Here is a 12,486-nt window from a genome sequence, read left to right as displayed (position 1 = left end):
ATTTCTGGGACTCGGTCTATAATGCGTTTTGTCTTCCAGCGGTGAATCTGTTTACACGACCGTAATCGACTTCGCGGAGCTACTACCGTTTATTTTATTATCGATTTCAATCGGTTAACGAGTTCGTTGCGTTCGTTCGTGCTTCCTTGGACTTCGTTCGATTCGTTTAACCCCGTGGAACAAAAGACGGCCGACGGACATTAATTTCTTTGCACAATCACGCGATTAATGTGTACGCTTTGCCGTAAAACGAAAGAACACCGTGACGGAAAAGGTGAAATTGATTTATCGCGGTATCGAGAGACGAGGAACGGTCGAGAAGTTTGGAAAAATAGTTATCCTTCCAAGCGGTGATTTATTTCTAGTTCGTGGTCTCGAAAGTATTCGATCGGTATTGGTAAAGACACTTCTCTAAGGTACTCGGTGATAATCGAGTAGAACGAACAGAGTTAGAAGATAACGATCGAATCGTTGAATTGACGATCGAGGTGAATAATCTTCGATACGATGTGTGTTCGAAGCTTTCTAACGTTTCGAATTTCCAATTCACGAATCGTTCGTTTTATCGGTGTTAACGAAGACGCTTCCTCGTAACGCCATACCGAAATTCAAGAGAAACTAAATTAAATATAGAAAGCAATAGCACGTCGTATCGTCAGGGTGAAGATACTCGTGGAGTCGTAGCGGGCCGCTGGGTATAATAAAGTCTATTTCAGTTGGTATTATGTCAAGTTAGCCTCGTTAGCGGAACTCGAGCTTTTTAAAAAACACTCGGCCGCCGTGGTTGCTGTCGGCTCGTTGAACATGTACACCGGCAAGAGACCACCCCTCTGACCAGCTACGAATGCCACCCCGTACATGCAATTATCCTTTCATATTCGCGCACGAGAGCCAGGTGTAGTTAAAGCAGCTTAAGTGCCGCCTTCAGCGCCGTTCCTCGTCTTACTCTCGTTTGTTTTTTTTCACTCCACGTCGCCTTCTTCCTTGCCCTCTTCTTCCTCTGTCGTGGGCGGTCGTTGCAAGGTGATTAGGCTGGATACGATTCTCAATGACGAATACGATCTCGACCGATGTGTCGACGTTGCACGACACTTATCGTCCGATTATCGAACAATCGAAGACGAATTGTACAGAGAATAGGGGAAATTGACGTTAATAATTCCAATCTTGATTAACTTTTGGAATTTTTACAACCAAACAGAAAGATTCACGCTTTCGAGTATCTATCCGTAATATTAACGTATACGTTGATAAAAGTTCATCGCATTTCGATAATGTGTCGTTTGTAATCCGCGCGCCTGTAATTTTAGAAGAGAAATAATAAATTAATCATCGGTTGACGGAACGATCAACTTCAATTCATCGTTCAAACATTTAATCTGTAATATTTCGATCTCTTTCATTGGAATTTTAAAGTTGTTCGATTGCAAACGAATGTCGTTTAATTTCAATTTTAACACACGGAGTACGTCGTTCGCGATACGACAGTGTTATTCGCGAACGATATCTTTCCGCGTCTGTGATCGGAAGTGCGCAATACCGTGGATATTATAAATTTTTAGGTATGGTTCCAAAATCGCAGAGCAAAGTGGCGGAAAAGCGAGCGTTTGAAGGAAGAGCAGAGGAAACGAGAAGGGGGCGGAGGGGGTGGTGCATTGGAAACGACAGGACTGGCACCGCCATCGTCTTCATCGGCAGGTCCAAGTCCCACCGGGCACGATCCTGAAGGTACGATCGTGTATAAAAGTTCGCGAGTTTCGTCTATTTACCGAAATGTTTGTGCAACGGTTATAAACTTTTCTTACCCTTCGTTAATCGTCCTGTACACCGTTACGCAAATTTACAATATCGCGTTCGCGACACGTAAATGTAAATTATTTCCAAAATCGATCCAATTTCGTGGTTCTTTTTACGCGGTGATGTACAGTATTGTAAATATTGAGTTGTTCGGAAAGTGATTTCGTTTTTTTTATTATATTACATATTCTCCATTTTGGAAAACGAAACGACTTTCCGAACAACCTGACAAGATCGTTAAAGAAATCTTTGATCCAATCGTCGGGAAAATTTCTGCGAGAAACTCAACGAGTCACAAGAAACGTGTAAACACATCGTAAGATACTAATTTCTGTCGTGGCGCGAATGGTTCAATTTACGCTACCCCTTCTCGGTCTACCGCGCTAAGGTGCACGACCACTGCGCGTGTTATTTGCGCAGACTCGTTCCACCGTCGACGGTGATGAAACTTTGAAGGACAGTCTCGCAGTTAAAACTCGAGTGATCTATTATATTTTGAAAAAAAAAAAAAAAAGAAAATTATCGTCCCTCATGGACGATACGTACAGACCTGCAAAGTTTCAACGAAAATCGAGCGAACGAGGAGGACGCTTTGCTCGTGATTTCGATGTACTCCATGTTAACGGCAGCCAAAAAAATCGTATTGACGGTATACGTCTGTTCTGTTCCCGAAAAGGTACAACGAGCAGCAGCGCCCTCGACGTGGAGGACGCCGGCCCAGATGGAGCTGGAGGATCGAGGAGCCCCAGCACGACTTCCGCTTCGGTCAGTCCACGGCCCCAGCCGAGTCAGCCGTCCCTGGGTGGTGTCTCGACGCCACCGCCAACCCCCATAAGGGCGCCACCGCCACCACCTAGCACCGTGGGGGGCCTCGGACCACCCGGCGAGAGGTGAGCTTTTAGCTTCGTTTGTATTTACGTCTTTAGGAAATATCTTCCTTCCCCTCTATCCCCGCTACGTCGCCGACCGTCTAAAGTCACTTGCGATTCCACGGTGTAAGCACCGCTGAACACGTCGGCCGGATGCTTGATACGCGCCATTAAACCACTCCTCGTAGCTTCCTCCGGCTCCCTCTTTCACAGCCACCCAACCCTCCCGCCGCGCTCTGCCCGATCCGGCAGTCGTTGCTACTCGTATAATCGCGATAATCGTCGCCTCGTTAAATCGCTATCGGACCCCTCTTGCGTACCAACGGAGATTCCGCGAGCTTCGACGCGACGCGACGCGACGCGATGCGACGCGACGCGGACGCGCGTTTTAAGGACCGTCCGTTATTTCGCGTTTACGACACGGAGAAGAAGAAACGCGGGAGACGATTTCACCATGATCGGGATTACCGGATCGCGATCAATTGGAATTTAAATTAAAGTGAACGATTGCGCAAACACCGGTGTAGATCGATTTTGAACATTTCCGCGGTATTGTCTTCAACGGTGTACGAACGTGCTCGGAAAACGATCGAGAAGATTCATTTTCTACAAGTCGAATGAAATTTAACAGGTTTGTCGATAGAATCGTGCGATATTCACAGATCGATATTAGACACGGTACATTGTTTCCAATCTTTCGAATAATAAATATTGGGTTCGCCAACCGATTCTTTTAGCAATGAAAATTAATCGTACGATACCGATAACGAAAGTACGATTAAACAAACACGATTTTGGGTGTACGCCAAACATGGTAACTTTGTAAAAATTTAATATCTTCGTAGAAGTATATATTTCCCATAAAGAAGGTTTACAACGAATAGAGTTTCCTATTTTCGATAATAAACTTTTTACTTCAACACGATATCGAAGTTGTAATTACGCGTGAATTTATCTCGAAATTGAACAACGTTTTACAAAATCAAGTGTACCATCGCCTGAAAAAGCAGAAAATATTTCACCGTGAACCTCTATGAACTTTACACGCTGTAAATACCGCCGGTACTCGATATTCGGATTTCTACAATTCTGTGAATTTTACGAATTTTTCGCTACGATGCTTCAAGAACGCCGTGCACTCGAGATCCCAAACCCCGTGAAAACGCAACAATTCGAATTTAACTGGAACACGAGACGGGTGAAGTGATATTTACGTAACACGCGCGTGAAATTTCGAGTAAGTCGGTCCATTTGTTTCCGTGATACTGCGTCAACGTGCTTGAAAAATGTTGTTCCGAGAAGAATGGCTTCGAAGTTTCGGCGTACACTGTTAGAGTCTGCAGGGAGTTTGGTTCAAAGACCCGAAACTTTGCCAATTTTTCACATTTCGCCATAATACTTTACAATTACATTTTCAAGGCTCGAAACTTTCAACGAAAATGTTGAAAGAAGAAATCGATTTTTCTTATTATCTCGGTACGACACTTTGACGTTTCTCTCGCGACGAACTCTCTCGCGTCTCTCCGTAAACAAGGATAATCCGGTGGCAATGTTTCGAACGCGAGTTTCTCGAACGCACTTATGGCTTTTTTTCCCTTTCTCCCCGTTCCCGCCGAGAAATGGTAAACCGGCTAATTCCGTTCGACCCTCGGCGCATAGGGTGGAAAACCGAGAATAAGATGCCACGATTCGTCGATTTCTTTTTCGACGGCGGTAAGTATCCGACGGACGGTCTTTATAATCCCAGACAAGACTCCCCTCGAATCGACGGGAAGGTAAGAACAATGCCGAATAGGTAGACACACGGAATATACTCGTAGGCGGCTGACTCGAGTCAAGATGGTGGAACAGGCCAAAGAACAGGGGGTTCGGGAGGCGAAACGGTACGAAGATACTCCTTCGCCGTCTCCGCAGTTGTAATTTATTTAAAACCGCTCGCCGTAAATATATCCTCATCATTTATTCAGGGGCTCGGCAGCTTCTCGACTGCAGGGGTGTATGCTTTGCGTTCCTCCTTACCTACCAGCCAACCTAGAAGTCTCGCTCCGTGCAGTCGATTTCGTGGAACAGGGGCGGATCTGGGGTTACACGTTGGAAGGGGCTCGTCTTTCTTTTGCCCCGCGTATTCCCTGTTTTATGGTAACGTTTTTAGCGTTGGATTTAAATTACTCGCGGTGAACGCGTAATCTCGAGTGGAATTGGTTTCGGCCCGTCACGATCCGTTTCCAACTACGTGTATCTTCGCTCGTCAAATTTTACTACCGATCCTACGTGTTTAGGGAGGCGTTCGAATTATTAAACTCGAGCCGTAAGAACATAAGTAACGCGAGCTTTTCATAAGTAACGCTCACCGAGAACTTTCCTCGACAAGTTTTCTCCCGAACGCGCTCGCCCGACCGCGTGCTTCGTTTCGGTACTCGGTAATCAATTTTTCCGTATTCGCGTTACACGTTCATTTTCGAGAACATCAACGTTACTGGTACTCGTTGCGTACTTTACCACCGATCGTACGGAATTGTCGATGTTTTACGAATATCTGTTACGAGCGCGGTATATACGATTACGTGTACGATGATTCTTTCTATTATACATTCGGATTCAATTCTCTTCGGTATTGGTCAGTTTTCGAGATTAAATATTTTCAAAGATGCACGATGTGCAAACAATTTGTACGTACACTATATTCTACCGAGACAAAAACTTGTTTTTTGTTTCTTATTGCGAAGAAAAATCCTTAAACAGAATCAAGTAAATGTGTATTTTGGTGAATTAAGCGTTCGAGATTATTCAACCCAACAAGCATCTTTGTATCAATATTGCCAACGCGAAGTACGAAGATTCTTTTCTCAATTTTATGTAGCAAAATTCAATCGATAACGACAAGATTTGAAACAGTGTTACAATACGGAAACATCGTCCACGTTCGTGGCAATAAGAGGAACGTACAGAAATCGACACAGCTGCGTGTAAACGCCCCAGATAACAGTCGATGGTAATTGACTGGGAAAATATTTCACCGGGAAAAAACATTTTCCCCGTATTTTTCCGCGATTAATACTAATCATCGCGAAACTTTCAAATTACAGATGCACAAACGAAAACGGTATTTTTAATTGCAATTTTCTCGTATTTCTGCAGAAAGCTGGCAAACATGCAAAAACATTGAGTCGAGTCGAATAATTTGTACACGTGTGTATACAGTGAGCTCGCGTTGATTAATTGTACGATTACGCGTACACGGGTAACGAGACAGTACGTGTGCGATGAAATAGAAAATTCTTATTGCAAATGGCAATTCGAAGGTGAAATTGTTTTTTTGTTAAAAACGACCTATATATAATGTAGCGAGGAAGACTCTATAGCGACGTGCAATAGGAAAACGGCGATGTATAATAAAATAGATTCGCAACTTACGACGTTCTGTATAATTTCTCGCTTAATCGTGAGTAGAAGCCAACACTTCGGGTATAAATTTCTTATCCTTCGACATATTTTCCATCTCAGCCTCGAAAATACGTGTACGGGTAAATTAACAAGTACCAGTTTCAACTTTACAACATAGTTAGAAACGAAGAGGACGAAGCAGTTTGACGTCATTGAATTTTAAATAAAGATTTTAATGGATTCTTATTACGCAAAGGATGCAGCTTCTTCGTGGTTATGTTATCCTTATCGATGTCGTTATAGCACCGTGAAACGATGCTTGTTGAGCCGATGAAACGATCAAGGGAACACATTTGTGTTTTAACAAACGCTTTAACTATTCTATAGGCTTTGTACGTTTTACGTGCACCTTGCGCTATCCACGTAAACTTAGTAAAAGAGGAAATCGATGTACGTTTGTCCTTTCCGCGATTTATTGAAACGAGAAAATGGATTTTCGTTTTTACGCGAATATTATTAGATCGATCGTTTAAAATTTTTGTTACATCGTCTCCCGGCAGATCGTATATAAACAGAATTTATTATTATTATTATTAGATATACAATTTCTGAAAACTACCGATATATAGAATTCTAGACTTACGGATAATTTTGATTAAATCTAAAGGTGTTTTTAAATTATCCTTCCCAAGTGTAACAATACTTTTTAAAAACACAAGGTAGCGTATTACGAATAAATTACCTCGACAGTTTCATGTATTAATGAAAACAGAAACATGTATTTAAAAAATAAAATTAAATAAGGTACCGATGACAGAAGTGACGTTAAAAGGAAGTCGTATCTTGCGCCGTGTGCACTTCCTAAAATCGCGTACTTTTCGTTGCTACAGTTTTCCGTAGAATCATCCGATAGAAGATCGAGATTGAAGCGCGTTGTTTCAACCGTATCACCGGTTTGCACCGATTTCAATTTTCAACCGTTTCAATTCCGTACAAATGTGACCTTACGCGCAAGCAAAATGGTTCATCCGAGTGCACCATTGTACGTGCATATAATTAAAAGCTGACGAATCACTCTGCGAATGTTTCATCGGATTACCGTGTTTATACGAGCTCGGCGTTCAAAACTTCGGAATTGATGCGCCGAAAGCACGTCTGCGGTGAAGTTGGCGTAACTAAAAGTGCAGAGACTGTGTAGATATCATGGTTAATCGCATAGAGACGAAGAAATTAAATGCGTGTACGTGAGGGAAGCAAGCGAGCGCATGTAAGCAAGGCGCACGCTAGGCTACGCGGCTAATTGCCGCTAATTATCGCACTTACCGCAGTTCAAGCTTTCCTCTTTGCGCCTCCGCCGCCTCCGCCGCCGCCGCCGCCGCCGCCGCCGCCTTCTGCCTCCTTCACCTCTTTGCCAACCCCTCGTGCCACCCTGCCGCGGTTTCCCTAGCCCTGTTTTCTTCCGTCGTCAGAAATCTGCTTTCTACTCATGTTCTCCGAGTCGCGTAGACTCCGCCACTTCCGTTTCCGTTTTCGCGTAACGACCTAAATACCGTTATCCTTCAATTTTGTTACATTCCTCCCCCATCTGTCGAGAAAATATATACCATTTCGGCACTTCGTTCGTGCTTGATTTTCACTTCAATGTTAGATTCAATTTTCTTCGGTATCCAGGTGTTTTGGATTACTATTTGGATATTAATTTCTTCGGATACTTTTTTAGTATCAAGTCAGGGGAAATAGAATCTCTTGAGGAAAGGCTCGGAGCACTGTTTCGTTCGATCGAGTTTGAATGTTCGAGGTAAATGTATTGCAATATGATTGTTCGATAAATAGTATACGGTATTGTTCGCGTGTAAAAGAAACGTGAACAGAATCCGCTAATTTTTCTCTTCGAGTAGTCGCAGACGTTCTAAGGTTGCCTAAAATGTCTGACCAGGCACGAGCCGTAATTCCTTCCAGGGATAAACTTCTTAACCTCGTACAATAAATTGTATTAGCTTCTTTAGACGTTTGGATTTTTGTTCGGTCATTAAATTCTTCGGGTACTTTTGGAATATTGGGTCCAGAGAGAAATAATCTGCTGACGTTCGACACGGAGCAGCCAACTTGTTAAAAGTTAGCGTTTAGAAAACGAAATTTACGAGATCGAATCCCGCGCCAGAAATTCAATCGACTGTTTCTTTGTTTCTCTATACGGTTTATTAGATTTCTGATTTAATATCGATTAGAAGTGTTTCGTCTTTCTATTCGAGTCTCCGAACTTGTTGGTTTATTCTTCCCTCCAAGATCTTTACTTCTGTTTATACAATATCTCGTCTGTCCAATCTATACTCTGTCTTGTTTTATTCGTTTCGCGATTCATTTAATTTCTTGCTTCCTCTTCGCCTCGTGCTCTATAAACTACTCGTTTTATCGTTTTACATTTATCGTTTCTTGTAAGTGTAGCGTGTAACGTAATTTTATCGATAATTACGTACCACAAATGAAGCACTATCTTGCACGAATGTAGAACCGCTACTAAACGAACAAACAAAGACACAGTTAAACATACTCGTTAATATCGCGTAAAAAAGTTTTACATCGATAATTTATCATTTTTTATGTACATCCTCGCGAAAGTTTAACTCGATTAGTCTCTCCCGTCGGATCTCCTCGGTACTAAACATCGCTATTTATTTCAATCGTTAAGTTCGTACTTCTCTGTAATTTTCTTTTCCCGACAAGCAACTCCATAAAATTATTTACTCTTTCTCCTCGGTCTCGAAGTTCCCCGTAGTTCCACTTAGATCCCCTTAATTTCCTCTTTTTCTCCAAACTGCTGTATCAGCTTGTGTATGTTTATGTTTATCCACCATCGTATCTGTCTGTTTACTTCCTTCGCTGCATTCCTCTTCGTCGAATTAACTATCTTTCCCCTACAGCCCCGAAGCTCGCTGGATTTACATTTCCGTCCTTCTTGCACTCTGTTTCGAGCTTCACCTCGGGCTCGTTACATTAATTAAACAATATTTGCGATTAATATTTGAGATAATCATCAGCGCCTCGAAGTAGCTTCTGCCGGCTGGCGAAGGATGCGGAATATCGCGCGTGCTAATCGGGTTAGCGCTTTCGTGGGCCCTTCTGCTTCCCTTCCTCGTCCCTTGGTCGTTCTCTTGCTGGCAACTTCGTAGGCTCTGGAGCTAGATTTTCTTCTGGAACGAATCAGCCGAATCGCGAACGTTTGGCAACATTTTCGTAGCATTTCGTGGAGTATAAGTCTACAAGTGTAAAAGAAAATTATTGGGTTGTTGGTAAAGTCGTTACATTTTCCAAAATGGAGAATATATAATTTAATAAAATGTTTATACACTCTAAAGAAATCGTGTTTCATTTTCACCGAAAATAAAAAAAAAAAACGAAATGACTTTCCGAACAACCCAATAGAAAACTAGAAGACGAATCGTTGTATTTTATTTTTAATTATTTCCGACGATATTCTTCGTCATTCGGATCTAATCTTTGACGAATTAACGCGAACAGAAAATATTCCTTGGTCTTTAACGATCAACAAATCCACGCTTTCTACCTTGTACTTCTCACTTCCACTTTTTGCAAACTACACTCGAGTCGTTAATATTTTTATCCAAGAGCTACTCTCTTAAAGTAACAATCTACCGTTAGACACGTTTTGCTTCACCGCCGTCGCAATAATCTCCCTCACTTTCCCGTCTTTCATTATTCATCAAATTCGACTTCACTCCACTCGGAGAATAAACTATCATCGATGAATATAAAATACAAAACCCACGTCTATCCAAATGTAAAACGTGTTTCGCGAGTATCGTACAATTGAACCTAACATCCAGCACGCTCGAGAATCACGATCGTGTCGCGGAACGTTGGATAAATCGTGAAAAATCGTTCTCGAGAACTGTTCCCACTGATCCGTCGTGTTCGAAAATCCTGTTCCAGAATTTTGAAAAACCTACCCGATGGACCAAGAACTTAATCAATATTGTTTCCGGTGATCTTTCAGTGCTACAGGGTTAGCAGCGGGTTTCAGGCCGGTCGAACCACCAACATCTCTCTTCTTCTCTCCGCATTTGGCGGCCCAATTTTCTCCGCCGTTGTTCAGCAACAAGGTGGTCAGCAGCGCGCCAACATCTTTGACCTCGACGACTCCTTCCCTGTGGACAACGAGCGACCATCGGCCTGCCCTACAGGACATGTTGTCCTGGTCACCGGCAGGTTGGCCGACCTCCGTGTGCGGATGCTGCAAGCCAGGAACCGGTGATCTTCATAGGAACAGTAGCCTAGCCGAGCTCAGAAGAAAGGCTCAGGAACACTCGACAGCTTCCGCGCTTCTCGGTGGACTCGCCGGATTTCCCGGCGGGTTACCTTTGCCCCTGCCTCTGCCATTGCTACCACCTCTGCTGGGACTTTCCAGGAGGCCGGAGCATCATCATCACCATCTACCCAGTATAGTGCACCAAATACAACCGACCACGAAGGAGGATCCCTAAGATCGTCGCTTCGGCAGCACACGCATTATAGCTGATCGAATCTTTGGCCTCGACGGCCACTCGAAAGTGGGCACGTATACGTTTCAGGACACTATTTTCCGTTGTTCTTTTCTCGATCGTTTAAGAACGATAATATTTTAGAAACGGTTGGAGGGTCACCGTATCGGTCGATGGCGCGATAAGTACGATTCGATACTGTTACAGAGCATTCGAGGTGCTCCTCGAGACCCACGTGCTCGTGTTGTTTACGCGGTTGTTGAGAAACTGTTGACTCGAACGTAACCGTTAAATTCGAATGCTTCGAGATGGTAGTATCTTGTTCTTTTTTTTTTTTTCTTTTCTTTTATCGCGTCTGTTCGTTCCGTCGAATTTCGAATTCTCGCGCGTGTCAAAGTTCTGCGGATTACCTACTATTTTCAATTTTAGTTCGAATTTACGAAACCGCAGAAGACACAAATTTTTACAACCTTCCAGGTATTTCGTGCACGTTTACATTCGACGCTTGTCCTCGAATATTTTTCACCGGGCTCTTGGCGAGGACGAAGCTAAATGATAAATAAGTTTGTTCACGGTGATACGTTACTTTACATTGACAAGTCCTCGCAAAGAACGTTAAAGGACGAGACTCGGATAGTTGATTTAAACTTTTCGAAACGTAATTCTGTTCACTGCTGCTTACACGGGAACATAATTTCTCTCGAACATGCTGCTGTTTTTTTATTATCTTATTCATAGATTTTGTAATGTTCTATTCAGGGGGAATACGGACGATATTGAAAAATATTCCTAACCGCATTGAAAATATTGCAGTTCTTAAACATTTACCAATTTTAAAAGGCGTCTCCATTTACCGGTATCGATCATCGATGGATTTTCTTCGAACACGTCTTATTTCGTTGTTCAAATATTACTTCCTTATTCGCTTCAAACTAAATATTAGTCCTTTCGAAAATTAACTTCAGTTTAATAGATTCTAAATTTACTCGGGGTGGGGGAGGGGACCTTTTTGAAACATCGAACAACGTATATTAATTGAGATTTGCTAACGACGATTTAATCAAAATACGATAAGAACCGAAGCCCTTTCATCCCGCTTCTTGGAATTTACTTCAAAATCAAAAAACTACGAGTGTATCGAATCTAATAAACATTTGGGTCCACTAGAACAGACGATCGAATTGCAACATCCATTAAATAGTTCATTTTAAACGTTTTCCCTGCGTTTGAAAGACAAACATAGAAAAATTTTGTTCCGTCATAGTTTGAATGTTCAAAAACTCTCCTTCAAAGCATTTTAGAACAAACACTTACCTTTTCATTCGTTGGAACGGCAAGATGATATTACAAAAATTTCTTTTCTTTGCTCAATTACTTTGATATGAAACCAAAACCATTTCATATCAATTCTGGGAACGATCTTTCATATTTTGCTTCGGTATAAAGATAAAAGAGTAATTTTCATGCTGATTCCTAGTAACTTGGGAAAAATCTTACAAAACGTTCCATACATAATTTACAAAAGTCGGAACTCCTCGACTAATTTCGTTCCCTTGGATCGAAGTAAAGACCAATCTTCGATTACAAAGGACTACAAACAAAGCAGAGGTTTACGTCTGTAAACATTCGAATATCCGTTGTTAACAATGGAACAACGCACGCGAACCAGCAGTCAAATTTAATTAGAATTGAATTGTTTGTCTTCCAAACAAAATCGATATCCGTATTATTGTGGCGGCGTTCGTGATATTTTCAACAAAACGGTTATTTGAAAACAGTGCAAAACACACGTAGAAACTCGTACTAGATATACGAATTTACTGCAACAATATAATAGCGTTTTCATCATTATTGATACAGTTCAGTTAAGAATTACACGGACCCCACAATAATATAGAATACAACATTCAAGTTCGTAATCGAATATTTACGAAACG

The 12,486-nt window shown here is 42.1% G+C and overlaps 1 protein-coding gene across 1 annotated transcript in view; it reads left to right on the top strand.

Moving 5' to 3' along the window:
* Drgx (Dorsal root ganglia homeobox) overlaps positions 1-11,476 on the top strand; it is a 58,687-nt gene extending 47,211 nt beyond the window's left edge. The window contains exons 7-9 of the mRNA XM_076312672.1: positions 1,563-1,728; positions 2,474-2,687; positions 10,066-11,476. Of these exons, the coding sequence (XP_076168787.1) occupies positions 1,563-1,728; positions 2,474-2,687; positions 10,066-10,552 (867 nt within the window). The 3' untranslated portion in view covers positions 10,553-11,476. The remainder of the gene's footprint in view (positions 1-1,562; positions 1,729-2,473; positions 2,688-10,065) is intronic.
* The last annotated feature ends 1,010 nt before the right edge of the window (positions 11,477-12,486 follow it).

Source organism: Ptiloglossa arizonensis, chromosome 5, assembly GCF_051014685.1.
Source record: "Ptiloglossa arizonensis isolate GNS036 chromosome 5, iyPtiAriz1_principal, whole genome shotgun sequence".
Lineage (NCBI taxonomy): Eukaryota > Metazoa > Arthropoda > Insecta > Hymenoptera > Colletidae > Ptiloglossa > Ptiloglossa arizonensis.
The sequence above is the reverse complement of the archived record's forward strand: the minus strand, read 5'-3'. Positions and strand labels throughout refer to the sequence as shown.